Source organism: Mustela nigripes, chromosome 16, assembly GCF_022355385.1.
Source record: "Mustela nigripes isolate SB6536 chromosome 16, MUSNIG.SB6536, whole genome shotgun sequence".
Taxonomy (NCBI): Eukaryota; Metazoa; Chordata; class Mammalia; order Carnivora; family Mustelidae; genus Mustela; species Mustela nigripes.
This window is the reverse complement of record NC_081572.1, coordinates 2,191,349-2,217,312: the sequence shown is the minus strand read 5'-3', so window position 1 is coordinate 2,217,312 and position 25,964 is coordinate 2,191,349. Positions and strand designations below refer to the sequence as shown.

The following is a 25,964-nucleotide window of genomic DNA, read 5'->3' as shown; positions in this document are numbered from 1 at the left end:
TCTCTCGAGATGAGCAGCTAGTGGGGCAAGTCCTCGAGACCCTCCCCCCGGTTCTGTGATGGGGGCTGGGGGAGTCGCTGGGTCCCGCCCCCCGCCCCGTAGCAGCCCATCGGTCTCAGGGCTCATTTACTGGTTTTCAGAGTGACGGAAAGTGTTTACTTTTCCACCTTTCCTCATTTTGTGGCTGTTTATGATCTGTGTGTTTATTTGCGACTCTGGCGTCCTCCGGGAGGAGCTGGGGCAGAGATTCTGAGTCTTGCTTCATTGGGTACTTTACCACCTGGACTGATTTGATGTGTGGAATTGGACCCAGAGTCTGAGCCGGACGCGGTGGGAGACCGCTGTCCCCATGCCAGATGTCACTGGTCTTCATCGAAGACACCTTCACGCGTGTGGAGAAGGGCTCCTGGGGCGCAGGGCAACGGGGGGGCGGGTGCACAGACGCCGGAAGGCCGAGGCCAGGAGGCAAGGGCGGGGGGCGAGGGCGGAGCTTGGCTGGGGGCCCCAGATGGCCAGGACACCTGCAGGCCCAGCTCGGACTACAGAAAGCAGGCCAGCTCCCCAGGAGGCCTCCACATCACCCACCCTCCTCTGCATCCTGGCGGGGCGGAGGGGCGGGCAGAGGGGAGCAGGGTGTGGCTACCAGCTGCTCAGGGAACTTTTCTTTAAAAAAAGAAAACTTTTGTTAAAACATAATTCATGTGCCACACAATGCGCCGATTTAAGGGGTGCGACTTATGGCTTCTAATAGATTCAGGTATGAGCAACTGTCGCAGTCGGGTGGCCCACGACGTGGTGGGTAGCTATGCCACGGTTCACCCCCCGGTTCCTTCGAGGAACCTGCTTCTAAGCCCTGAGGAGGTGTCTGTAGTTACTGAGCAAACCAGAGGTCAAAGATCTGTCAAGGGATTTCCTGGATCAGAACTTGCCTTATTTATTTATGTATTTTCCCTCCTCCTTGCCTTAGTCTTTGGGGCCTGAACTTTGAATTCTGGAGCAACTCGGGGCTGGAGAGAGCAGGAAGCCCATCTTGGTGCTGCTCTGGCCGGCTGTTCCTGCCGGGCCCCGTCCTGCTCTGCAGCCACAGGGGAAGGAACGGGCGGCGGCGGAGCCACAGCTGGCCACGGAGGGGGCTCCAGATCCCAACCCACCGCGAGGAGCTGCTGGCAACACAAGAGTGAGCGTTTTCAGTGAGCACTTCCTGTAGCCTGGGTTCCCCGTACGGATTGGGGGGTGGCTGCGTTCGTGGAGATGAGGTCTTCCCACCACCATTCCCCATTTCCCTGAATTTACACCGGTTGGTTTGCTCTGGCTTTCCGGCGTTTTTAGGGGACAAACCTCTTCCAGAGGCTTTTGACTCCAGCCGCTCCAGCTTGTTATTCCAAAGGAAAAGAACCAAATCCCAGGAATTCAGGGGTCTAAGAGAAACATCCCCATCTGTGTCCAAGGACCTCACCACAGCACCGAGGGGGTTGGAGGAAAAGTAGAAACAGCCTAATGCTGGCCCCGGGGGCATCGGCAGAAGTCAGCTGTGGCTTGTTCATATCATTGAAGCCAGCATGAGTTAAAAAAGGAGGAGATTCTGTAAGCGACTAAACCTCGGAGGGGGGAACACGTGGAGTGTAGAGCTGTGCCCAGCGTGACACTGTTTATAGAAAGTCAGAGTCAACAGGAAAGACACCATTTATGTTCAGCTGCTCCTCGCACAAGGAATCGTGTAAAAGTGGGCGTCTGTTTGCAGACACACCCACACATGGGACACGGCCCAGCAGCTCCCTCTGGGCACAGGGCGAGGGCCAGGCTGCAGCTAGCAGGACTGAGCCCACTCTAACGACGCATTCCCTTAATGAGGAACCTTCTGCTGAGTCTGAATGACGGGCACACAGATGTGTTGTCTGTTTGTGGGACTTTTTTAAAGAGCTTGAACTAAGGGGTGTCTGTGTGGCTCGGTGGGTTAGGCCTCCTGCTCTTGATTTCAGCTCAGGTCGTGATCTCAAGATTGCGAGATCGAGCCCGGATTCAGGGTCTGCGCTGGGCTCTCTGTCGATGTCTTAAAATAAACAAAAACAAAACAAGAAAAATACACTCGAACCAGCCCAGGATTTAAAAGCATTTCAGAGCTGTTCGGATGGAAAATGTTCTAATGACCCTGTGCCAGGGCCAGGAGGGAAGAGAGAGACTTAGCCAGGGGCTCGTCGCAAAGCTGGAGGCGCCGGGTCAGCTCCCCGGGCGGGAGGCTGAGCGCTGCCCTCCCAGGTGCTTCCAACAGAAGGTCTTGGATTTTAGGTCAGTTGCATCAACACGCCCCGCCCCAGAGCGGCTGGTCAGGTACGTGGAGGGTGAGCTGCTCCATGACCTCTACCCAGACAGACCAAGAGCCTGTGGCCCCAGCCAGAGAGTCCGCCCAAGCCCACTGTAGCCGAGCCCCTTCGGAGACCTGCCAGCCGAGAGGTGGCGGCCCGTGTTACTTACTGGGGGTCCTTGGTTTCTGTTCTAAATTGTTTTCTAGTACATTCTTGCCAAGTGTCACTCCCTAGCACATGCCCTGAGCATCTCGGGACGGGTGTCCTGGGGCACGTCAAAAGCAGTGGGCTTTCCGTGCACACACGCCTCCCCACAGCCCGCTTCCTACCTGTTCCCCCCACGCCCTCACCATGGCCTGTGGGAGCCTCCTCTGGTTGCCGGGGGCACAGGATGGACCATCCAAACCCCCACGTTTGTTCCAGGCAGTGTCCCTGAAGCTTCTGCCGTCCTCAGCCCTAAGGAGCCGTCTTAGACGTTTCCTCCCTCGCCGTGCTCCCGTGAGAGCGTCGTGTCACAGGTGTGCCGAACGTGTTTGTGCACAGCTGAGCTTTGTACGTGTCAGGGTAAGAGTTTCGGGGGGCTCTGTCGCCCCCATTGAGAATGCTTGTTCTGGACCAAGCTTGTAAATCAGCTCCCCAGGGCCAAGGGCAGTTTCCCAGGCTTCAAAGCAAATTCAGTGTCCTGACGCCCAGAGAAATCAGTTCTTGTTCTTCTTTGGAGAGAGGAATTGATGTGAAATCAGCAAGAGGGAGGGCTAATCAGCGCCCCGGCCCGGTCACTGGGCACCAGGGCCAGGGCGGCATCACTGTCCTCTCCAGACGGGTCACTACCCTCCCCGCCCGCCCGTGACCTGGGGTGAGGGGTTGGACTGGAAAAGCCCCGCGGGCCCGGAGGCCATGACGCCGGGTCCAGCCGTCCATGGCCGCCCTCTCCTTCCAGCATTCCTGGCCTGGGGGCCATGGCGATGCTGCGCCGGACAGAGTCCACGCTGACCGCGCTGGACGAGGACGCGCTGTGGGAGCTGCTGGAGAGCCACCGCCACAAGATTGTGCGCAGCATCTGCCCCAGCCGCCTTACCCCCTACTTGCGCCAGGCCAAGGTGCTGGACCAGCTGGACGAGGAGGAGGTGCTCCATGGCCCCAGGTTCACCAACACTGTCATGCGAGTCGGTGAGGATCCCCCGCCCCCGGGCGCACACCGCCCCCTCGGCCCCTCCCCGCCACGGCAGCTCCACACGGGCTGTGCCACGAAGCCTGGGGCCCGGCAGGGAGTGCAGGACTTTAAGGACCCACGTTGCAGGGATGGGGACTCTGTATGCCTTCCCAGAGCTGCCGTAACAGGCGACCAGCCAGGGGTGGCTTAGACCGGCGGAGACATGTTGGCTCATAGTTTGGGATCCAGGTGTGGGCTCTAGGGGCATGTCCCTGCCTGTGCCTTCCTGGTGGCCCGAGCTGGCCCTCAGCTTGTGGCCACATCCCTCCAGGGTCTGCCTCTGTCCTCACATGGTCTTCTCTGTGTCTCCTCTTCTGTCTCATGGGTGCCCTTGCTATTGGACTCGGTGGACTCAGGACCCCCCCATCCCGATAATCCAGGGCGATCTCTTCCGCAAAGACCCTTTTCCAGATTAGCTGCCATTGGCAGGTTCCAGGTGGAGGTTCCTTTGTTGGGGGGGGGGCACAATTCAACCCACTCTAGATGTCTTCGGAGCCGATTCTGAGAGTCTGACTAGCTATGTTCATTCCCTGAAAACCAAGGAAGCTGATAGCCTCACCCTGTCAGAACTTTGGGAGACTGGATGAGACCGTTTATAAGAGACTCACCTCCAAGCCGCAGCCGTGGGAAGCAGGCAGTACAGTGGTCGCTATGAACATGATTCTGTTTCTGCCTGATGTTTAGGAACCTCAGATCCAGGAGAAGGGAATCCAAGCCACCAAGCTGGTCTGAGAGCCATGAGATCCGGGAGGCGGGCTCGCTGGGACTCGGGCCCTGGGGCATTGTCCTCTGCTTCTTTCGTCCCATGAGATTTGCACAGTGTCCGCATATGTCCACTAACACGGCTGGGGGGTCTTCAGAGCAAAGGTCACCTTTTTCCTTCTTTTATGGCCAACTCGTGGCACTTGGGTTATAGTAGCTTCTCAAGGACTATGAGCCTGGCCCTTCTGGGGACTGGCTGCCGACACGTCCCTTAAAGAAACCAGAAGAGCAATGAGGGCACCCGCCCCCAGGGATCCCGGAAAACTGCTGTCACCTCCTGATCCCTCGATGTGCGAGGATTTCCTCCCCCTCCGCATCCTGCATCCCAAGGGAAACCCCCCCAGAACTCACGACCCGACACCATTCTCTCACCCAAGGGCACTTGTTGGATTTGCTGAAGACGCGCGGGAAGAACGGAGCCATTGCCTTCCTGGAAAGCCTGAAGTTCCACAATCCAGACATCTACACCCTGGTCACTGGGCTGCAGCCCAAGGGGGACTTCAGCAACTTCAGTGGTGAGGGCTGGGTCCTGGGGCTGGGGGTCCTGGGCACAGGCTTCTTTGGAGCCTCTGGGTCCTAGTGCCTGCATGCTCTTGCTTCTCCTGCTAACCCCCCAGCACTCCAGGGGTGAGGACACCCCCACGAACCATGTGCGGGTGGCAGAAGGAACCCACGGCCTCTGGATCTAAAAGGAAAGATCTTGGGGTGCGCGGGTGGCTCAGTCGCTTAAGCATCTGCTTTCGGCTCAAGTCATGGTCTTAGGGTCCTGGGACCGACTTCTGCATCAGGATCCCACTCAGTGAGGAGTCTGCTTCTCCCTCTCCCCACTGCTCTCTCTCTAATGAAATAAATAAAATCTTAAAAAGGAAAGATCCGTCCCTACTTAAGCAGTAGCGACGGGAATTCCACTTGGGGCAGAGAGTCTGTACCTGGGTGATGCAGGGAGAGGGCGAGTATAGCCTTTCCCTAGACACGCTCCCGAGATGGCCTTAGCCTCGGCCATGTGCTTATGTGGAGGGGGCGGCTCCTGCTGGGAGAGGCCCCTGCCGGAGGGGATGAGGAGTGAGGCCGGCAGCCTTCCGCACCTCTGCTCAGCCGGAAGAGCGGAGATCCAGCCGACCTGAAGGGAAACACGGCCATTTCTGTTCACTGAGTGATTTCAGGCTTCCGTGCAGGAGCTATAGAAAGACTCTGGTGTGCAAAGGGCAGGACCAGCATCACTCAAAACTGGATGGGAAAACCTTTCTGCCTCTTTGGTATCGTAGACCGTGGTGACGTTCGCTGGAGTTCTGTTGTACGGGTTTTTATCCCTTGTTCTTGTTATGTCTCTCATAGGGTGGCGTGGAGAAGGTCCGGCAGACGCACACCTTAGCTGACGAGGGGGAGCTGGGTCGACACAGCAGGGCCCCCTAGGGAGGCTCAAGGGGGTAATCCTGGCTCCACAGTCACCAGTCATGCTATTTATATAACCAAAGTTGCGCCCAGAAGTTTCTTTTTCTTTTTTTTTTTTTTTTAAGATTTTATTTGTTTATTTGACAGACAGAGATCACAAGGAGGCAGAGAGGCAGGCAGAGAGAGAGGCAGAAGCAGGCTCCCCGCTGAGCAGAGAGCCCGATGCGGGACTCGATCCCAGGACCCTGAGACCATGACCTGAGCTAAAGGCACAGGCTTAACCCACTGAGCCACCCAGGCGCCCCAAGCCCAGAAGTTTCTAAGGAGACCCACAGATTAGGGTCGGGGGGCTCCTGCTTGAGGGTCTGGGCAGAGGTAGCAAAGCCCCTGGTGGCCGAAGAGGGAGGTGCCCTGGCCCACCCGCCCCTGGTCCGCAGGGCTCATGGACACGTCCAAGCTGACCGAGTGCCTGGCCGGGGCCATCAGCAGCCTGCAGGAGGAGCTGAGCCAGGAGAAGGGGCAGAAGGAGGCCCTGCTGCGGCGTTGCCAGCAGCTCCAGGAGCACCTGGGCCAGGCCGAGGCCCGCGTCCAGAGCCTGGGCCAGATGGAGGCCGACCATGACCGCATGAAGCGCGAGGTCAGCGCCTACTTCCACGAGGTGCTGAAGCTCAAGGATGAGATGCTTGGTCTGTCCCTGCACTACAGCAACGCGCTGCGGGAGAAGGAGCTGGCCGCCACGCGCTGCCGCAGCCTGCAGGAGGAGGTGCGGTGTCCCTCTCCCCGCCCCCCTGCAGCCCCCACCCCTGCCGGGAGGAGGAGCCTTTAATCCACCCCCACCAACCCCCCCCAGGAGGTCCCAGATTTGGCCGGGGGGGTGCCCCTTGAATGTCCTCTGTGTCCTGTGGCACGGCCCCTCGTTTTCTGAGCGCAGACTCCCTTGCTGGTATCGCGGGTTCCCAGGATCGTCTGGTCCCCACCCTGCCCCAGCTCTGGGCTCAGCCATTTCCCTGAAGGGCCCTGGATTCTGTTTATTTATTTATTATTTATTATTTATTTATTTATTTATTTATCTGAGCAGAGAGCCTGATGCCGGGCTCCATCCCAGGACCCTGAGATCATGACCTGAGCCAAAGGCAGAGGCTTAACCCACTGAGCCACCCAGGCGTCCCAGGGCCCTGGATTCTTGCAGAGACCAAGATCGGGGCCCTGGGGGTGCTCCCTGCCCCTGGGGTGTCTTTGCTCCTTGGCCCTTCCAGCAGACAGAGCCATGAAACGTGCATGTACACATGCCCGTGCACAGACACGCACAGATATGCATACAGACTTACGCGGGCAAGGATGCATGTCCATAGACACATGCGTATCTAAGAAACTGTGAGGTCACACCCACCTCTAATTCCGGCCTGTCCCCAGGGTGTGTCCCTGCCTCCCCCGTGCCATGCTTGGCGCCCCTTCTTCCACAGTGAGAATTCCCCCACCCACACTAGCGCTCACCTGCTCCATCCTCTAGGCCCCGGAAAACACCTCCGCATCAAACAGCCGCGGAGAGGAGCTGAGGGTTTGTCGTTCACGAGCTGCTCTGGCTGGCGGCTCACCATCCCTCCGCCTCCCTCTCCCTCCCATTGCTGTGGCCCCAGTGTTTGAAATAAGGTTCATTTGCTCGGTTTATTTTCCGTTTTAGCCTCGCCCCCAGCCCCGTGCAGGTCCCAAGGAGTGAGTTAGTATATGGAGTCTAACGCGCTCTAACGCAGATGGCCCACAGCCGGAGCCGTGCAGTTGCTTATGGAAATTTTGCTATGGAGATGTCGGGAGGGAAAAAGCCCGAGTGGAAAGGTTCTTCCTTCTCTTGACCCCAGAGCGAGTGCTGCCTCCACCCTGACACCCAGACTTTCTGGGTTTGTCTCTTCGGGAAAGTCCCCTCCCCCCCGCCAGGGGCACCACACCCTCCTGGGGGCAAGAGGCCAGGCCCTGGGTTCCAGGTCTGAGTTTCTCTTGGGGCGCCATCCTGCAAGGTGGCAAGGTGGAGGCCCGCGGGCCCTGGCCACGTAGCTTCCAGGGGACCACAGCCCTGGACACACCACCCGCGGGGCCGGGGGTGGCGCCTATTTGCTCGGGATTGCAAGTGCGTCTGCGTAGACTAGGCATCTCTGCTCCGTCTGACTCGATTTCCTCTTTCTTCTCCCGTCCCGCTTTCCACGAGTCCCGAGTCCGTTTTCGCCGCGTGCTCAGCGGAATGTGGGAAGGCGGGTAGTCAGGGAACGTGCGGGATGAGGCTCGCTCCCTGGTCACTCACCACCCGCCGGCTGCTGGGACTCGAAGTTCCGAGAGAGGGATTTCCTGGGCTGATTTCTTTTTTTTTTTTTTTTTTTTAAAGATTTATTTATTTATTTGACAGAAAGAGATCACAAGTAGGCAGAGAGGCAGGCAGAGAGAGAGGAGGAAGCAGGATCCCTGCCGAGCAGAGAGCCTGATATGGGGCTTGATCCCAGGACCCTGGGATCATGACCCGAGCCGAAAGCAGAGGCCTCAACCCACTGAGCCACCCAGGCGCCCCTCCTGGGCTGATTTCCAGAAAGCTGATTTCCCGGCTCCTTCCTCTGTTCCCGGGGCCCCGCCCCGTGATTCCGGGGCTCACCTCATCTGAAAAATAAAGCTAGAAATGCCTTTCTCCCCCGCAGGAGCTGGAACTGTTCACCAGGTAGAACTCCTTCATGGAGTTTGAAGTCCGGGGAGGGGCCCCCGAGGGATGAAAAGCGTCCTCCCGGAGGACAGCGGCTGAGGGCCGGACAGGCCCCCCTGGGCGGATGGAGAACCAGCCCTGACCCTGCCCTCCCCCGCCTCCTCCCGGCAGCTCTACCTGATCAAGCAGGAGCTGCAGCGCGAGAAGATGTCTTCCTGCCACGCGCGAGAATTGCAGGAGCGGTCCCCGCAGACGGCCGGGGACGGGGACCTGGAGCCCGGGGACAAGGCGCTGAGCCTCCTGAAGGAGGAGAATGAGAAGCTCCGGTCGCTGACGTTCAGCCTGGTGGGTCCCACGCCTTTCCCTGGCAGCTGGCGGGGGGTTCCCACAGGCTGGGGCCGGGGATGGGGTGGTTGGTTCCCAGAGGTGGTCCCTGGAGGGGTGGCTGAGGCCCGGAGGCCATCCTGGGACACCCTACATGTCCCTTCCTGCGCCTGTCTGGCCTCGAGCGTGGCCAGGGTGAACAGCTACGGGGCTGCCTAGCCATGCGCCCCCCCGCTCGGCCCAGATGCTGAAAGGAATTAGGCTAATTGTAAATGGCGGGATCTGGGGTTGGGGGGGCACCGTTGTGCCTGCAGAAGAGTCTGTCCCGTGCCACCCGCCCACACACTGGGGAAGGAAGTGACAGAACTGGGTGACAGCAACTTTTGGGATTATGCAAACTTCCGGCTCTCCTCGTGGATTCCTTTCGATCAATACAATGTCTGTTTATAGAGCTGTTCCGTCCAGCGAACAGACACTCCCTGGGTGTGGATTGGGCCTCGGCAGCTGGTTATGGGGCCTGGACGGTGCCACCGTTCCTAAGCCCCTTCCTGAGAAGCGGGCTGGAGGGGGAATGGCCTGTCCCCTGGTTGGTCCTCTGTGGGAGACCATGCTGGTGACTCTGTGCACAGAGCAGCCTGACGCGGCCCAGCTGGGGGGGATGGCCCCCCTGCCTAGAGACTTCCAGTTTACTTTCTGTCCCCAGCCCAGAGAAACAGAAGCAAAACACACATTTCCCATTTGGATTGCTGACGCTGCATCTTGTCCTGCCTCGTGTGCGGGGATAAGCCTGAATCCATTCATGCGCCCGGCCCCGAAATTTCCTGCTGGCTATTCTCAGGGCAGAAAGACAGGGCGCTTCCCAGGGGCAGGACCTTCAGGAGGCTGGGGGTCCCTGGGCCGACCTCTCTTTGTCCCAGGCGGAGAAGGACATCCTGGAGCAGAACCTGGACGAGGCCCTGGAGAGCAAGCAGGAGCTGGTGGATCGCATCCACTCTCTGAGGGAGCGGGCCGTGGCCGCCGAGAGGCAACGCAAGCAGGTGACCCCGGCAGGCGGCCACGGCAGCGCAGGGCAGGGGCAGGGAGGTCAGGCTCTCACGAACGCTCATCCCTCTTGAGAGCTTTATGGGGCACGGACTCATGGCCCCGGGCTCGCGGTCCCATGGTCTGTGGGTGCCGAGGAAAGGATCGGACCCACGAGCAACAAAACTCAGGCTGCTTCTCAGTGGGGTGGGAGTTACTTCGTGGCTACGACAGGCCAGGGCAGGGTCAGGAGGAAGGACGTGTTGGGACAGAGTGAGGCAGCAGTGGGATGCGATTCACGTCTTTTGGGACGTGGGACAGATGGACACATGTGGTTCCGCCTGCCGCGTCCACGTGTGTCCTGATAACCGAGTCCCGCTGTAATCGGCGCGGCGACCCCGCAGACGCACCCTGAGATTTAGCACTTAAGGAGCAAGCAGGAAGTCACCGTATCAGCTCCCGAGGCACCCCCTCTGTCCCCGAGCACCCCCACCCCACACTGCTGGCCTGCATGGGCTGTGTTTGTCCCCGGCCAGTACTGGGAAGAGAAGGAGCAGACCCTGCTCCAGTTCCAGAGGACGAAGGTGGACTGTGACATCTACAAGGAGAAGGTGAATGCCCTGCAGGGCCAGCTCCAGCAGCTGCAGAAGGAGAGAGACCAGGTGCCTGGCTGGGGGGGGGGGCCCGGGGCACTGCCCAGTGGGGACAGGATGTGCCGTCCGGCCCAGGCTCCTCGAGGAGCTGGCTGGGGTCATGGGGCGCCCCGCACCCGCAGCTCGTTCCAGATTCCCCGCTCCCTCGGTGCTATCCTCCCTCCTTTCCTGTCGGGCCGGCAGGCCTACTCCGCCCGGGACGCAGCCCAGACGGAGATTTCTCAGAACCTGACGGAGAAGGACGCCCTCCGCAGGGAAGTGTTCGAGCTGACGGACCAGGTCTGTGAACTGCGCCAGCAGCTCCGCAGGCCAGCCGAGTCCCCACAGGGGGTAAGTGCTTCCCTCCCACCGCATGAGGAGACCGGGCTGGGTGGGGGACAGGTCCCGGGCCACGTGCGCCCTGGCTGGGACATCAGGCACGCTGGCTCTCATGGGCAAATCTTGTTACCACATCACTGAAGACACAACTGGGTGAGTTGAGCCTATGTCTGCCTCTGGTGGTGGTCTACACACGCCATGGGACAGGTAACTGGGCGGAAGGTTCTGGAACCTGTAACATATGGTGTTCCACGAAGAAAGAGAGCCTATGAGACTGGGCCAGGCGGCAGCCACTCCCTTTTGTAGCTGATGCGTTCCCGAGATGTTTGCAAGTCCGATGGCCATTGCAAGTCCAACTGGCTAAAGAGCTAAAACGATTATAAAACCTCCAGTTATGGTCTGTCAGCAGCTCTGGCTCCAGGCACGGGGTGGGGGGGTGGTGAGACCCGGCAGAGGGGCCAGGACCTCCCTGAGGCCGAGCCACACCCTCCTCTTCCTGGTCGGGGAACACCACCCGATGCTTTTACCTCTAGAAATTAGTTTCCAAGGATTTGCATGCTACTTCTAAGAAGACAGTGTATTTCACATTGTAATACATGTGGTTATATGGGGTTCTTCAAAGTTGCAAAATCTTACATTTATTCAACCCGTAGAACGTAATCTTCCCCATGCCCACGAGCAATAGGTATTTTAAATTTTCTTCCTTCACCTCCTCACATCTACCACGTCCCCCCAAAATATGTATGTATTTGTGTATGTATTACATATATAAATACATATATATGTAATCCATATACGTGTAGAAATAGAAACATGTATTTATTTATATATAAGTATAAAAACGTGTATGTATCATATATATAAATTATATATATTTATGTATGTGTTGAAACAAGGTAGACAGCAAGATGCCAACTGCCCTGTTTTTGAGTGTGGAGGACAGGAGAATTTTCTTCTCTCTGCTCAGTTCTGTTTGCCCCCAGTGTGCTGTGTGGTTATGTCTGTGATGCACGTCCTGGGCGTTGCTTGTATAATCTGTAAGAAGCAACATGTAATCTGCAACAGAGACCAAAGAGCATTCACCAGGCTGGTCGCTGTCCTCGGGGCTCGGCTCCTGCAGGGCTGGGGGTCCCATGCTCCGAGGAGGGGACCTGAGCAGGGGAGGCTGCCCGAGCGGGGAGGGGGGAGGTGGCGGGAGGAGGGAGGTGGGTTTGCTGGAAACCCCCCAGGAGCATCCGAGAGGAAACCTGCCTGGACTGAGCAGTCGGGGCCCGTCTCGGGCAGGCTGAGCAGGAAGCCGGAGCCAGGGCGCCGGGTCTGAGGGGGAAGCAGCCGCTCGTGCGCATGTTCGCCATCTGCCCGCGGGATGACAGTGACAACAGCAGCCCCAGCTCCACGGAGGTACAGCGGGTGCCTCCTCCTCTCCTGGGTCAAGCCATGTGAAGTGGGACCGTGCTACCCACCACGGAGATGTGTGCGTCCGCACTGAGCAGCAGGGAATGTGGAAAGCTGCCGGCAGGGGCCTGGCACGCAGTGGGGTCCAGCTAGGGGGACCCAGCTCTGTGCTATGTCCTTCTCAATCCTCTGCCCTGAGAGTTAGGGACCACGGTCTGTTACAGCTTTGCCCCTCACCCAGTGGAGCAGCAGGGAGGGGGCGAGCAGGGTCCCCCTGGGAGCCCTGTGCCGACCTCTGCCCTGTCCTCCTCCCCTGTCAGCTCTGCTCTGACCTCAACGCCACGTGCACCCGGGAGCTGGTGGACAGCTTCCGCTCCAGCAGCCCCCTGCCTCCCAGTCCACAGTCCCTGTACAAGCGGGCTGCAGAGGACTTCCGGGAAGACTCCTGGTCTCTTAGGTAATGATAGGCCTCGGGGTTCGGATGGCACGGGCCCCGGCAGCTCACCGGGATAAGGGCTGAGGGCAGGTCGGGGGTCTGAGGGCAGGTCGGGGGTCTGAGGGCAGGTCGGGGGGTCTGAGGGCAGGTCGGGGGTCTGAGCAGGGAGCCGGCGGCACCGCCTGAGCGGTGTCTTCCCACGCTTTCCAGTGGTTTCCTAGAAATCCGGCAGGTGGACCGAGGACTCTCCCGGGGGGTAAAGGCAGGGGATGCCGACCTGGATTATGAGATTGTGGACAGAGCAGGTGAGTGCGCCCCGCCCGGGCCTCTGCAGCCATCCCCTCGCCCCTGGCCTGGGCAGGCTGGCCAGGAGGAGGAGGGAGAACCCGGGTCTCCAGGGAGGCCGGGGAGACAAGCCAGGGCCTCTCCAGAGGCTGGGCTGAGGAAGCGAGCTTCCCTGCTGCCCTGCCCTGGGCCTCTGGGAAATCCCAAGTACCTGGTCACTCAAGCCCAGGCCCTGTTTACCGGGCGTCTTTTCTGTCTCTCACCTGGAAGCCAAGGGAGCTCATCTTCCCGTCCCGCTCAGCAATAAAGGCTCAGACAGCTCCGGACACACGTTCCTTCTCTCGGTCCCTCTGTCTCTCGGCCCCTCCCTGCTCTGGTCTGGGGACACTCGGGTTTCCCAGCGACATCAGAAGGCAGCAGGATTTCGTACCCCCACCCCCACCCCGGAAGAGGCACCTGTTGGGAGCATCTCTCCTCCCAGCGGTGGCACCTGAGACCCACTGCTCCTGGGGCTCACCCCTCATATTTGTGACTTGACCGACCTCCTCTCCTTCTCTACCACCGGCCCCACTCCCACGGCCTCCCCCCTTTTCCACCCTGCACACCTGCCCCCCCCCCCGCCCCCCGTGGGCCTGGGGCACCGCTTAGCACCCGGTCCGAATCCCCCGCGGTGGTCGCCAGGGGGCGCACAGGCTTCGAACGGTTCCGAGCGGCCGCCCCTGGGGCAGGCGGGGTCGGGGCTCCCCGCGGGCCATGAGGCCAGAATCCCCGCCGGAGCGGGAAGGTTGGCGTCTCTGGAACCGCGGTCCGAGGGCGACCCCCGGGGCATCTGCGTCCTGGATGTGCCGCTCCTTGCGTCCCTCTGCCGCGGCTCCGGGTAGCGTCCCGGTTCCCCTGCGCAGTGGTGGCCGCCCGGCCGGAGGGTCCGTTTTCCGGGTACTTGGGGTGGGACTGGGGGTGACGGGGAGGTCCCGCCGTGAGCTCGGTCCCGCCGTGAGCTGGGCGCAAGGAGCCAGCAGAAGTGCGCCCCGTTGTGCCGGGTTTGATACTTGCGCATTTTGTTCTAAGCGCCCAGCGCTGGTCACAAGGCACCCTCAGTCCCTGTCCCCTGTGTCCCCCACTCCCGCACCCAGAGCGGACTTCCAGTGGAGCCAGAAATCCAGACCTGAGGTGCCCTGTCCTGTAAATGTGGGGGAGCCACTCAGCTGTCGCGTGAGGACACACTAGGCCAAACCCCACTTCTGAGGGGGAAGATGACGTCAGGGTTCTCAGCAGTGAGGAAGGGGAGAGGCGGGGAGGTCTGGCCTCAGCAGAAGGAGCCAGGCCTGCAGGGTGCGGCCCAGGGCTGGGGTGCAGGACCAGGTTGCCCCAGTAAGCAAAGCTCCCTCGGGAGGGCAGAGCCCGGGCGGGCCTGGCCTGTGTCTGAGCCCGGCCCTTCCGTGCAGACCTTCCTGAGTGTGAGAACAGCCTGCAGCCCTGCGCCGGGGACCTCACCGCCTCGTCCAGGTGAGCGGTGGGAGTGGCTCGGACGGCAGGTGGCTGGGCAGAGTGAGGGCTGTGTGCTAACACCACTGGGAGGTGACAGCCCCTCCAAGGATGAGGTCATGGCTGTGTGTGTGTGTGTGTGTGTGTGTGTGTGAGAGAGAGAGAGAGAGAGAATTCAGAACGCTGGGGCCAGCGGCATTGGGGCCTGTCCCGACCTCCCCGCTTGGTGGCTGGTGGGCCCTGTCACCTCCTGTCCTGCAGCAGTGTCCCGGTGCGGAGGAGGCAGGCCCGTAAGATCCTGAGCCAGGTCACCGTGCTGGCCTTCCAGGGGGACGCGTTGCTGGAGCAGATAAGCATCATTGGTGGCAACCGCACGGGCATCTTCATTCACCGGGTCACCCCTGGCTCACCGGCGGACGAGATGGCCTTGCGTCCGGGCACCCAGATCATGCTGGTGAGTGTGTCCCCCGCCCCACGGGCACACCCCCCTCCCGCCCCATCTCGGGGCTGGGTCAGAAGCTGCAGCTCTGCCTTGACAAGGACGTGTTGTCTGCGGGCTGAGGTCACACTCACTTAGAAGCTAGCCCCAGCTGACTCCCACGGCAGCCCTGCCCCATCTGGATCCCCAAGGTTCTCAAACTGGGGTGGATGAGCCCGAGACTGCCATGGGGCTGGACCACCGGCCATCGGAGAAGGCTTCCGGCTGCCACGGCACTGACCCAGGATCTTTTGATACAGCTATAGCCCTGTTCTTTCTTTCTGGGCCGACCATGCCGTGTGTGTAGTGAAACACACAGCCATCACGCACACTTCACCGTCTTGTTGGGGGCATTTAAGAAAATTCTTTATTGGGAAATATTGGCTAAACTGCAAAACCCATAAATAGACGGCTTGACTAGTGATTGTCAGGTGGACGTGTGAGCAGGGAGGTGACTTCGATGTGGCCCGAAAGCAGAGAACGGGGCTCCCGAGGCTGGCTCCCCCAGGAGGAGCCTGGGCCGCAGCAGGGAGCTGGGGCGGAGACAAGTGCTGAGACGGGGCGGCAGGCGCCTTTGCTCCCGGGCCCTGCGGCCCCCGCGTCTCCCTCGCCGCTAACAGACTACATTGTGGCTAAAGCAGCTTTTATGATGTCTGGAGAGACAGTCCTGATATCTTAATATTATTTTATTATTATTTATTTATTTTAAAGTTTTTAATTCCTGTAGTGAACACACAGTATATTGGTCTCCAGTGCACAACAGAGCAACTTAACACTCCCCGTAATGACCCGCTGCGCTTCCCAAGTCCCAAATCCCCATCGCCTGTTTCATCCAACCCCCACCACCTCCCCTCTGTAAGGATCACTGTGTTCTCTAGAGTGAAGGGTTGGTTTCATTCTCTCTCTCCTTTTTTCCCTTTGCTCCTCTGTCTTTCTCTGAGTGACTTATTTCACCCAGCATAATACCCTCTAGTTCCAGCCACATTGTTGCAAATGGCAAGATTTCATTCTTTTTGATGGCTGCATAGTATTCCATCGTGTGTGTGTGTGTGTGTGTGTGTGTGTGTGTGTGTGTGTGTGTACTGTATCTTCTTTATCCATTCATCTGTGGATGGGCATCTCAGCTCTTTCTGTAGTTCAGCTGCTGCAGACATTGCTGCTATAAACATTGGGGTGCATGTGCCCCTTCAGATTATTACATTTGTATCTTTGGGGTAAATACCCAGTAGTGCGATTGCTGGGTCATAGGGTAGCTCTATTTTCAACTTTCTGAGGAACCTCCATGCTGTTTTCCAGAGTGGCTGCACCAGCTTGCATTCCCACCAAAAGTGTTAGGAGGGTTCCCCTTTCTCCGTATCCTCGCCAGCATCTGGCATTTCCTGACTTGTTAATTTTAGTCATTCTGACCGGTGTGAGGTGGGATCTCACCATGGTTTTGATTTGTATTTCCCTGATGCCGAGTGAGGTGGAGCACTTTCTCATGTGTCTGTTGGCCATCTGGATGTCTTCATTGGAGGGATGTCTGTTCATGTCCTCTGCCCATTTCTTTCCTTCTGTCCATTTTTAACTGGATTATTTATTTTTTGGGGTGTCGGGTTCTGTAAGTTCTTTATGTATTTTGGACACTGACCCTTATTGGCCGTGTCTTTTGTGAGTATCTTCTCCCACTCCAAAGGCTGCCTTTTAGTTTTGTTGACTGTTTCTTTCACTGTGCAGAAGCTTTTTGTTTTGATGAAGTCCCTTGTCTCTGGCTACGTGTCCAGTAGGTTGCTGGAGCCAAGGTCAAAGAAGTTACTGGGTGTGTTCTGCTCTGAGATTTTTATGGTCTCAGGTCTCACATTTAGGTCTTTCATCCATTTTGAGTTTGCTTTTCTGTATGCGTAAGAAACGTCCAGTTTCATTCTTTTGCGCAGAACAAAATCTCTCCAGTTTTCCCAACACCATTTATTGAAGAGGCTGTCTTTTTTCCATTGGACATTCTTTCCTGCTTTGTTGAATATTAGTTGATCATAGAGTTGAGGGTTCATTTCTGGGCTTTCTATTCTGTTCCACTGATCTATGTTTTTGTGCTGGTGCCCTTCTGTCTTGATGATGACAGCTTTGTAACAGAGCTTGACGTGTGGAATTGTGATGCCGCCAACTTTGGTCTTCTTTTTCAACTTTCCTCTGGCTATCAGGGTCTTCTGTGGTTCCATACAATCTTAGGACTGTTTGTTCCAGCTCTGTGAAAAATGCTGGTGTTATTTTGATAGGGATTCCGTCAAATGTGTAGATTGCTCTGGGTAGTAGATACATTTTAACAATATTTGTTCTTCTAATCCGTGTACTTAACATGTCTTTCCATATTTCTGTGTCGTCAACAATATCTTTCATCAGTGTTTTTCTTTTGTTGTTGTTGGTTTTTTTTTTTTTAAAGATTTTATTTATTCATTCAACAGAGAGAGAGAGAGACTGAGCATATGCAGGGGGAGCAGCAGGCAGAGAGAGAGGGGACTCGATCTCAGGACCCTGGGATCATGACCTGAGCCGAAGGCAGACGCTTAACCCACTGAGCCACCCAGGCGCCCCTCAATGTTTTGTAGTTTTCAGAGGACAGATCTCTTTACCTCTTTGGTTGGGTTTATTCTTAGGTATTTTGTGGGTTTTGGTGTAGTTGTAAATGGGATTGTCTCCCTGATTTCTTGCTTTACTGCTTCATTATTGGTGTATCCAAGTGCAGTGGACTCCTGTATGTTGATCTTGGGTCCTGCAACATTACTGAATCCATAGATCAGTTCTAGCAGGCTTTTGATGGAGTCTTTTGGGTTTTCTGTATAGGGTATCACGCCATCTGCAAATAATGAAAGTTTTATTGTTTTCTTAACAATGTGGATGCCTTTTATTTCTTTTTGCTGTCTGATTGCTGTTGCTGAAATTTTTTTTTCATTATAAAAATATATACTCTTCTTTTCTTTTTAAAGATTTTTAAAAAAAATTATTTATTTGGGGTGCCTGGGTGGCTCAGTGGATTAAGCCTCTGCCTTCGGCTCAGGTCATGATCCCAGGGTCCTGGGATCGAGCCCCGCATTGGGCTCTCTGCTTGCCAGGGAACCTACATCCTCCTCTCTCTCTCTGCCTGCCTCTCTGCCTGCTTGTGATCTCTCTCTCTCTGTCAAATAAATAAATAAAATCTTTAAAAAAATGTATTTATTTGACAGAGATCACAAGTAGGCAGAGAGGCAGGCAGGGCGGGGTGGGGTGGGGGGAAGCAGGCTCCCCGCTGAGCAGAGAGCTTGACGCGGGGCTCGATATCAGGACCCTGAGACCATGACCTGAGCTGAAGGCAGAGGATTAACCCACTGAGCCACCCAGGTGCCCTGAAATATATATACTTGTCTAAACTTGAAACAACCCAGGGTTGGGAGAACGAGTGTGGCGGACAGCAGGAGCCCCGCGCCCATGGGCTTCCACCACTAGGGCGGTGTGGGGAGGGCGGGGGAGGGATGTTGCCCAACGTCCTGCAGGGCCCAAGGCCAACCCCATAGCACGGAACAGTGGCCTCACATGTCAATAGTCCCGAGCTGAGAACCCCTGAAATGCTCTAGGTTTGACTCTGTCTTGAGAAGTGGAAACTCGGCCCTCGTGGTTGTCTGTTGACGGAAGGGGCTGGTGCTTGACGCTCGGGACGGGCGTGAGTGTCGCTGGGGGAGCCCGAGGTCTTGAAGCAGGACCAGTGGCAAGGGCTCTGGTGGGTGGGAGTGCTGGCCGGGAAGGGTGAGCGGGTCCTACTGCAGAGCACAGAATCTGGGTCGAAAGAGGCCAACACTGGTTTGCTCTCAGGTGGATTATGAAGCAGCAGAGCCCTCGTTCAAGGCCACCTTGGAGGACACGACCCTGGAGCAAGCTGTCCGGCTCCTGCAGAGGGTCAACGGCTTCTGCTGCCTGTCTGTGAAGGTCAACATGGAGGGTACACGCTCTCCCCCGCGTCCAGCCCGCGAGGCCACCACCTGAGGCCCGAGCCCCAGGCAGCGCGCACCCCAGAACTAGACTGTGCCTCAAGTGTGCAGAGGGCCGCGGGGCAGCTGGGGGTCCCCTTCCCGCCCACTGGCTCCTGCACCGGGATGGCTCCCAAAACTCTGGGGGAGGCTCCTTCCTTCTCTCCTGCTTTCAGATTCCAGAACTTTCCCTGAGGGGGATCATGGCCTTCGGGTTATCTCTGACCAGGTTATAGGAGGTTGGTCCAGGACTTGGAGGCCAACGTGGTGACCTCAGGGGACTCCTTCTACATCCGGGTGAACCTGGCCATGGAGGCGCGGGCGGAGGGGGAGCTGGCGGTGCGATGCGGTGACGTCCTGCACGTCAGCGACACCCTGTTCCAGGGCCGCGGCTGCTGGCGCGCCCACCGCGTGGGCCCCTACAGCACGAAGGGTGTGGAGCACGGCACCATCCCCAACTATGCCCGGTGAGCCACGGTGGCATGCCCCAACACCTCCCCCTCCCCGGGTAGGGCTGGGGACGTGGCCAAAAGGGCCTGGCCTGGCTTCCTGTGGGCAAGCCCTCCTGCCCAAGAGGAGAGGGTGGGCACGACCAGACACCCTGAGGAGGGATCCCGGGGGGTCACCCCCAATGTCACCGTGTAGGTGGGGTTTCTTTGTGCAAAGGGGTGCCCCTTGGTCCTAGACCGTTCTAGAGGATCCAGGACCAGCTGGGGCCGGCTCGCTCAGACACGGGGGCCCGTCTGGGCACAGCAGGACGTTGAGCGGTGTCTACCCGCTACACAAGGAGCCTCTCTGCCCCCGAGATGATTCAAAACGTCTCCAGACGTTGCACAGCATCCCCTGCAGGTTGGGTGACCACCATCCTGCTGTGTCCGGGACTATTTCAGTTACAGCCAGGAAAGTCCCGTGTCCTCGGGAGCCTCTCCGTCCAGGGCCAGCCGGGACAGTGGGCCGCCCTCCCTGGGAGCAGCAGCAGCCCTGCGGAGAACGGTGCTCCCGATCCCCCCCAGCGCACAGAGCGGGGCGCCCTGCCCAGCTCCCCGAAGCCACGTCCCTCTCGGTGGCGGCAGGCTGGCTGCTGCATGGTTCCGGAGCGTGGCCCACACCCAGGCTCCCACAGAGTCAGCGGGGTCCTAACCAGAGCAATTCCATTGGCAGCTGCAGTTTTCTAAATGCCCCAGGGGACCCTAGTGGGCTCCCCGCCCCCAGGGTGCAGATGGGGGCAGGGGCCACAGGGGTGTGTTTGGGGGTGCTGGGCGGGGCCCTCCTTGCCCTGGGTCAGGGCTGGCCTCCTCTGTGCAGGGCTCAGCAGCTGCTCATCGCTCTCATCCAGGACATGGCTCAGCAAAGCACCGCCGGCCGCAAGGTACACTGGGAGACCCGGCAGACTGGATCCCGGACACAGGGCCGTGCCCTGGCGGGCCTGCCTCTCTCTCCTGGCCTTCTTCCTCCTCGCTCACATCGCCTGGGGAGTGGGGGAGGTTCCTGCCTGGTGGGTCCTGGCCCTGTCTATGGTCAGCTGGAAGAGGAGCAAGGAATGGCCTGGGGGTCCAGGGCCAGGGCCCATAGGCTGCTGACCCCATGTGTGCGACCTGGTGTGTCTGTCCCCGGTGGTCCCTCCAGGCCTTTGCCAGGGCCGCACAGCACACCCAGCCTGCAGGCTCCTCTGTGGGCACAGATCCGTCCTCTGGGTTGTCTGTGTCATACTCACTCCTAGGTCACCCCGTTTGCCCGTCCAGCTGTACCCCATCCTAGTCCCTATGAGGTCCTGACAGACTGTTCAGCAGCCCTAGGGCAGCTTCCCTGGATTGGGGCAGGGCTAGGCCACGGGGGCCCCTGGTGTTCCCTCCCGCTTTATGCAGCCTGCCCTCACTGTGGACGCCGTGCTCAGGGGGTGCCCTGCTCGGGGGCTCTGCCTAAGGACCCCATCCTGTCTCCTTTCAGCATGGGGCCCGAGCCTCCCGGCTGTTCAGTGAGCACAGCCTGGTGGTCCAGGGACCAGCCTGGATTTGGCAGTGCGCCAGGATGCGGCTGGCTCGGACACCTGCTTGTCCCTCTTCCCTCCTCCAGCGGTCTTCCGGGGGACCCCAGAAGCTGGTCCGCATCGTCAGTGTGGACAGAACCAAGGCCAGCCCTCTGCGCTCATCCTTCGATGGGGCCCTGTGGGAGCCCAGCAAACTGGAAGGTGAGGCCAGTGGTGCAGGCCAAGGGGGCCCTGGATGGCCTCGGTGTGATGGGTGTGGGTGTGAGGTCACGACAGAGGTCAGCGTGGCACACGCCCCATGGGGTCAAACCCCGCAGTGAAGACAGCAGGAGTGGACCGAGAGTAAGGTGAATTACTTTGAGTTAATTTTCCTCTTTTTGGCAAGTGTTTTGGGTGCATATGACTGATGAAAAGAGAAGTAAACCCTAGAAGAGCAGGGAGCCAGAGTGAGGGAAGGCCTGGGCCTGCGGGACCAGTGAGGGTGAGGGCCCCGCGGCCGGGGTCTCGCAGTGTGCTGGGGAGGCGGAGAACTGCTTCTCTCTGTCCCCACTGTGGGCCCAGGGAGCTGAGCCCGGAGAGACCTCCACGGTCAGCCACGGGGTGTGGGATGCACATGTCCCTGGGAGGGAGCCGAGCCTCTGTTACTGCCCCAAACACATATAGTCCGGCCTGCGGCCTGAGGGGCTGGCAGACAGCATGGTCCGGCGCCCGGCCTGCTCATGCCTCCTCTCCCCCACAGAGCCCTCCATTGCGTGCTTCTGGGCCGAGAGCTGCTTCACCCTGGTGCCCTACACCCTGGTGCACCCCCACAGGCCCAGCCAGCCCCGGCCCGTGATCTTGGTGCCCAGGGTGGTTGGAAAGATCCTCAGCGAGAAGCTGTGCCTCCTCCAAGGGTTTAAGAAATGCCCAGCAGGTACGGCGTCACCTGGGAGCCCCGCCTGCCCATCGGGTGGCCGGGTGAGGCCTTGGCACAATGCTTGCCTTCTCGGGAGAACAGTGTGGAGGTTCCTGTGCAAGTGTCCTGGGGCTGCCACAACAAAGAACTGTGGTCTGGGCCACTTGGAACAGCAGAGATCTAGTCTCGAGTGGTGACGGAGCCCAGAAGGCTGAGATCCAGGCGTGTCTGTGCTGCCTCCCGCCCCTCTGCCCCGAGGCTCTCAGGGGGAGTCACTCCTTTCCTCTTCTGGCTTCCGGTGGTGCCGACAGTCTTGGGGTCCTTAGCTATTATCCGCATCACTTCTGTCTCTGCCTCCATGTCACCTGGCTGCCTCCCGTGTCTCTGTGTCTTCACACCGTCTTCTTATAAGGAACCCGTCATGGAATCAGGGCCTGTCTTACTCCCGATGACCTCATCTTCACTCACCACATTTGCAATGACCCAATTTCCAAATACGTCCCATTCCAAGGTTTGGATGGTCGTGTGTCTTGGGGGGATGCTATTCAATCCGGGGCAGATCCTGCCAACGGATGGGGCTTACACTCAACCGGGGTAGGTCCCCTAAAGGGCTCCTCACCCGCTCAGCCCCAGAGCTGCTTGGTGGAGAGTCACAGAGAGGAACTGACCATCTGGACTCCTAGATGCCAGGGGACAGGGTCTGAGGGTCTGCACGCAGGAGAGGCGGTTCCGAGGTTGGCGAGCGGGAGAGCCGCTTTGTGGGAGTTTTTGTTCATCAGCTCGACACTGGCCAGCCAATGGCGACAGGAGGCCTTGGGTTACCAGCGGAGGTGGAGTGGGCTCTGTCCAGACCCCGCTGGGGTTCACAGAGGGCAAAGGGCAGAGTGAGTCCGGCTTGTCTAGCATGTGCCAGGTTCCCTGCAGGGAGCTGGAGAGAGGCAGCCGCCTGGAGACGAGACAGGCTGCTGGTTGTTGGCTCCACGAGTGGCCTGGGGAGGGAGACAGGTGCTTTGGAGAAGGCAGGGCAGAGCTCGGCTCTGATGGGCAGCAGGAGCTGGTGAGGCCGCAGACCAGGCAACCATGCGGTGGGCTGCGGCCCCCAGGCCTGGGCTGCTGCGGGTGCGGCAGGACGGGAGGAAAGGCCTCGGAGAGGAGCTGTCGTGGCGGGAGTCCCCGTGACTCCAGGCGCCGGTCTGACCCAGGAGAATGTGTGCTCAGAACAGAGGCTATCCAGGAAGAAAGGCAAAAGCCGGCTGTGTTTTGACTGTTTATTTCTTTTTTTTAAAAGATTTTAGTTATTTATTTGACAGAGAGAGAGATCACAAGTAGGCAGAGAGGCAGGCAGAGAGACGGGGGCGGGGGAAGCAGTCTCCGTGCTGAGCAGAGAGCCTGATGTGGGACTCGATCCCAGGACCCTGAGATCATGACCCGAGCCGAAGGCAGAGGCTTAACCCACTGAGCCACTGAGGTGCCCCTGGTTTTGACTGTTTATTCTCAGCCTTGGCCCTGACAGTGGCATGGGGCTGCCTTCCCCTCTGTGAGGGGCCGTCCTGGGCGTTGCAGGACACAGGGCAGCACACTTGGCCTCCCCCTAGTAGACACAGCAGCACGGCCCCCACGTGGTGACAGCCACAAATGTCCCCAGCCGTTGTCATGCGGCCCCGGGGCACAGCTGCCCACAGCTGGGAAGCGCTGACGTACGGGCTCATGGCTAGGTGTGAGAAGCTGGATGTGGGGCTGGGGTGGCGGGGAGGGCTTTTATCTGCGCTGCTGCCCTCCTTCCTCCCTCCGTCCCCCCACGCCCTGGCGTCGACCGAGCCCCTGCCGTGTCCGCTGGTGTGGGGGCGCGTGCAGGGCACAAACGCCTCTGAGTGTGAAGGGCCATCCCGGGAGGCGTGTCGCCCGGAGCTGGCGGGGCCCGTGGTGGTGAGCGCGTTCAGCCTGGGGCTCCCTCAGCTCACCTCACAGAGTGTGACGTCCCCGTCCACTGTCGCCTTCAGAGTACTTGAGCCAGGAGGAATACAATGCCTCCAGCCAGAGAGGGGACATCATCCAGGAGAGGGAGGCGTCCGGTGGCCACTTCTGCGTGACCCGCCAGGCTGTCGAGTCCCTCATGGAAAAGGTAAGGTCCGGGGGGCTGCTCTGGGGGCGTGGGGCCTCCATCCCCAGAGGACCGTGCTGGCATAGGGCAGGAAGGACTGGCCTTGAGATCTGGGGGACGCTGGTCACCAACCTGCTGGCCAGGGACACCCGGTGCTGGTGTTCAGCTTGTCTCTGGCCCGGTGTTCAGCCCTGACCCTGCCCTCTCAGAGCCGGGGGACTTGGGGCCAGCCTCTTAATGTCCCCAAGCCTGGTTCCTCGATATAGGAAATGCTGAATAGTATTTGTCAGGTAACGAGTAAGATGAGGGAACAGTCCGTGATTTGAGGCCCACATGAGCATGAAAAATAGCTCACCGTGAACCGTGTAGCATTCTGGGAGCTAAGAGGGCCAGGCCCAGCTGGGCGCCAGAGCCAGACGCCCCCTTCCCAACCTTTATCCCGGCAGAGGCTGACGGAGCCTTCTGACCCTGCGGGGTCCGGCCCCTCAGTCTCCCTCCACCCCAACGGCTCACAGATTGACAAACCAAAGGGACAGACTCTTGGTAGAGCAAGCGCCCTGGGACACCAGAGCATCCCTGGGTTCTCTCCCCACCGCCCCTCTTGGGTGTGGGTTCCCTTCCCGCTCTCGAGGCCGAGGACCTTGGCCCATCTCCTCACTGTCCCCCTCAGAACACCCACGCCCTCTTGGACGTCCGGCTGGACAGCATCTGTGCCCTGCACAGGATGGAGATCTTCCCCATCATCATCCACATCCCCATCAACGAGAGAGCAGCAAAGAAACTCAAGTAGGTGTGGCCCCGGGGGCTGGCCTGGGGTCTGCACCTGGCGCCACGTGGTGGTGGGGGGGCTCCAGGAACTCCTGGAAGCATGACAGGGCGGTTCCCCCACATCTTCTGGGACAAAGGACCTGCTGCTCTCCCCTCCGGGGACAGCCTGGGGGACGGTGAGGCGAGACCTGGAACCTGCCTTGACTCGGGGCACATGTCCAGTGGGCTACACGCCGCTGACAGCCCGGCTGCGTGAGGCGGGGACGGGGCTGGAAACCGGTACTCGGTTGACGACGTCCTGTCGCCGACTTGTCGCTGAGCATGTAAACTAGACCCTGCCCCCCATCACTGCAAGTCACCTGGGGTCCGACTGGCGTCTCCTCTGTGGGGCACTCGGCCCCCAGGAGTTGGGGGGGGTCCGCACGCCGGTCCCCTGGGATTCCGAGCTGGGCCCGCTCCGGGCAGCCAGTGCGCGGCTCTCCCTGAGCGTGTCCCGTGTCCGGCCTGTGCAGGAAGGCCCTGCAGCGGCTCGGCACGTCGGAGGAGCAGCTCCTGGAGGCGGGCAAGCAGGAGGAGGCCGCGCTGGACGGAGCGCCCTGTCTGTACGGCAGCCTGGCCCCCGACGGCTGGAGTGACCTGGAGGCGCTGCTCGGCTGCGTCCGCTCCGCCATCAGGGACGAGCAGCAGAAGGTCGTGTGGACGGAGCAGAGCCCCCGCTGATGGCGCCGGGGCCCTTCCAGGGGCCGCGGGGACCGCTGAGTCCCTGTGATTTGAGCTCAGCCTCGTGGAGTGCTCGCCCGAGCCCAGCTCTCTGGGCATCTGGTCCCCTCTCCCGCTGGGGCCCAACCTTGAACCCCACTCTGTGCAGGTCACAGACAGGCATTCAAACCGTCTGCCCACTTTTCTGCCACGCCGTCTCCTCCAAGACTTGGTTGCCGAGAGAACACGTCTCCTGTAGACGTTTCCAGAAAACCACCTGTCTGGCCCCAATCTCCCCTTTTGCATTTCAGGGTGCCGAAGGGCTCGTTCCCGAGCTCCTGAGGCAGGAGGCTGGTAGCCCTGGTGCCCCCGAAGTCGCTGGCACCCCCGCCCAGAGCGGAGGCACAGGACCCCTGGTGAGGTAATCTCACGGACTGCCCTAGCGGCCAGAGAGCTGCTTCAGGGGCTCGAGTTTGGAGAGTCGTGTGTACCAACTGGGAGATACGGTTTCCCAGGCACGGAAACAGTGTTTTCAGTGGGTTTCTCCTGGTGGCCACCAGACCTGGTGTGCCCGCGGGGGCGCCCTGGAGAGGCCACCCACAGACACCCTCGCACACGGGCCGGGCTGCCCCGAGCCCCACATCTGCCCCCCTCTACTGGGCAGTAAAGAGCCTTTACTCCACCTCCAGGGCTCAGGAAACACGTGGGCATGGCCGGGCCAAGCACTCCTGGGCCCCCCCGCCCCCTGGCCTTGCCCCCCGCTGTAGCAGACTGACCGCCATTTCGGCAGCGGCGC

At 59.5% G+C, this 25,964-nt stretch overlaps 1 protein-coding gene across 5 annotated transcripts; it reads left to right on the top strand.

Annotated features, from left to right (window-relative positions):
* The first annotated feature begins 973 nt into the window (after positions 1-973).
* CARD14 (caspase recruitment domain family member 14) lies at positions 974-25,946 on the top strand. 5 transcript variants are annotated; one of them, XM_059379104.1, is made up of 22 exons: positions 974-1,177; positions 2,727-2,867; positions 3,244-3,473; positions 4,656-4,793; positions 6,108-6,433; positions 8,522-8,695; positions 9,592-9,711; positions 10,231-10,356; positions 10,531-10,677; positions 11,950-12,066; positions 12,381-12,517; positions 12,707-12,801; positions 14,227-14,287; positions 14,531-14,720; positions 18,564-18,690; positions 18,948-19,185; positions 20,024-20,087; positions 20,666-20,906; positions 21,445-21,618; positions 23,601-23,722; positions 24,372-24,487; positions 24,982-25,946. In XM_059379104.1, exons 3-22 carry the CDS (start codon positions 3,263-3,265, stop codon positions 25,187-25,189), a joined length of 3,132 nt encoding a protein of 1,043 aa, XP_059235087.1. In that variant the 5' UTR covers positions 974-1,177; positions 2,727-2,867; positions 3,244-3,262; the 3' UTR covers positions 25,190-25,946. The 5 variants fall into 5 exon arrangements, with proteins under 5 accessions (XP_059235087.1, XP_059235088.1, XP_059235084.1 ...); XM_059379105.1 differs by having other exon boundaries at positions 14,528-14,720; positions 20,792-20,906; XM_059379101.1 differs by having other exon boundaries at positions 14,528-14,720.
* Positions 25,947-25,964: the final 18 nt, after the last annotated feature.

Excerpts from the sequence above, each read along its gene's own strand:
- CARD14 (XM_059379101.1), top strand. The coding sequence starts at position 3,263 with ATGGCGATGCTGCGCCGGACAGAGTCCACGCTGACCGCGCTGGACGAG. Across the intron at positions 10,357-10,530 it reads TGCAGAAGGAGAGAGACCAG|GCCTACTCCGCCCGGGACGC; the intron begins GTGCCTGGCTGG and ends TCGGGCCGGCAG. Across the intron at positions 21,619-23,600 it reads GTTTAAGAAATGCCCAGCAG|AGTACTTGAGCCAGGAGGAA; the intron begins GTACGGCGTCAC and ends TGTCGCCTTCAG.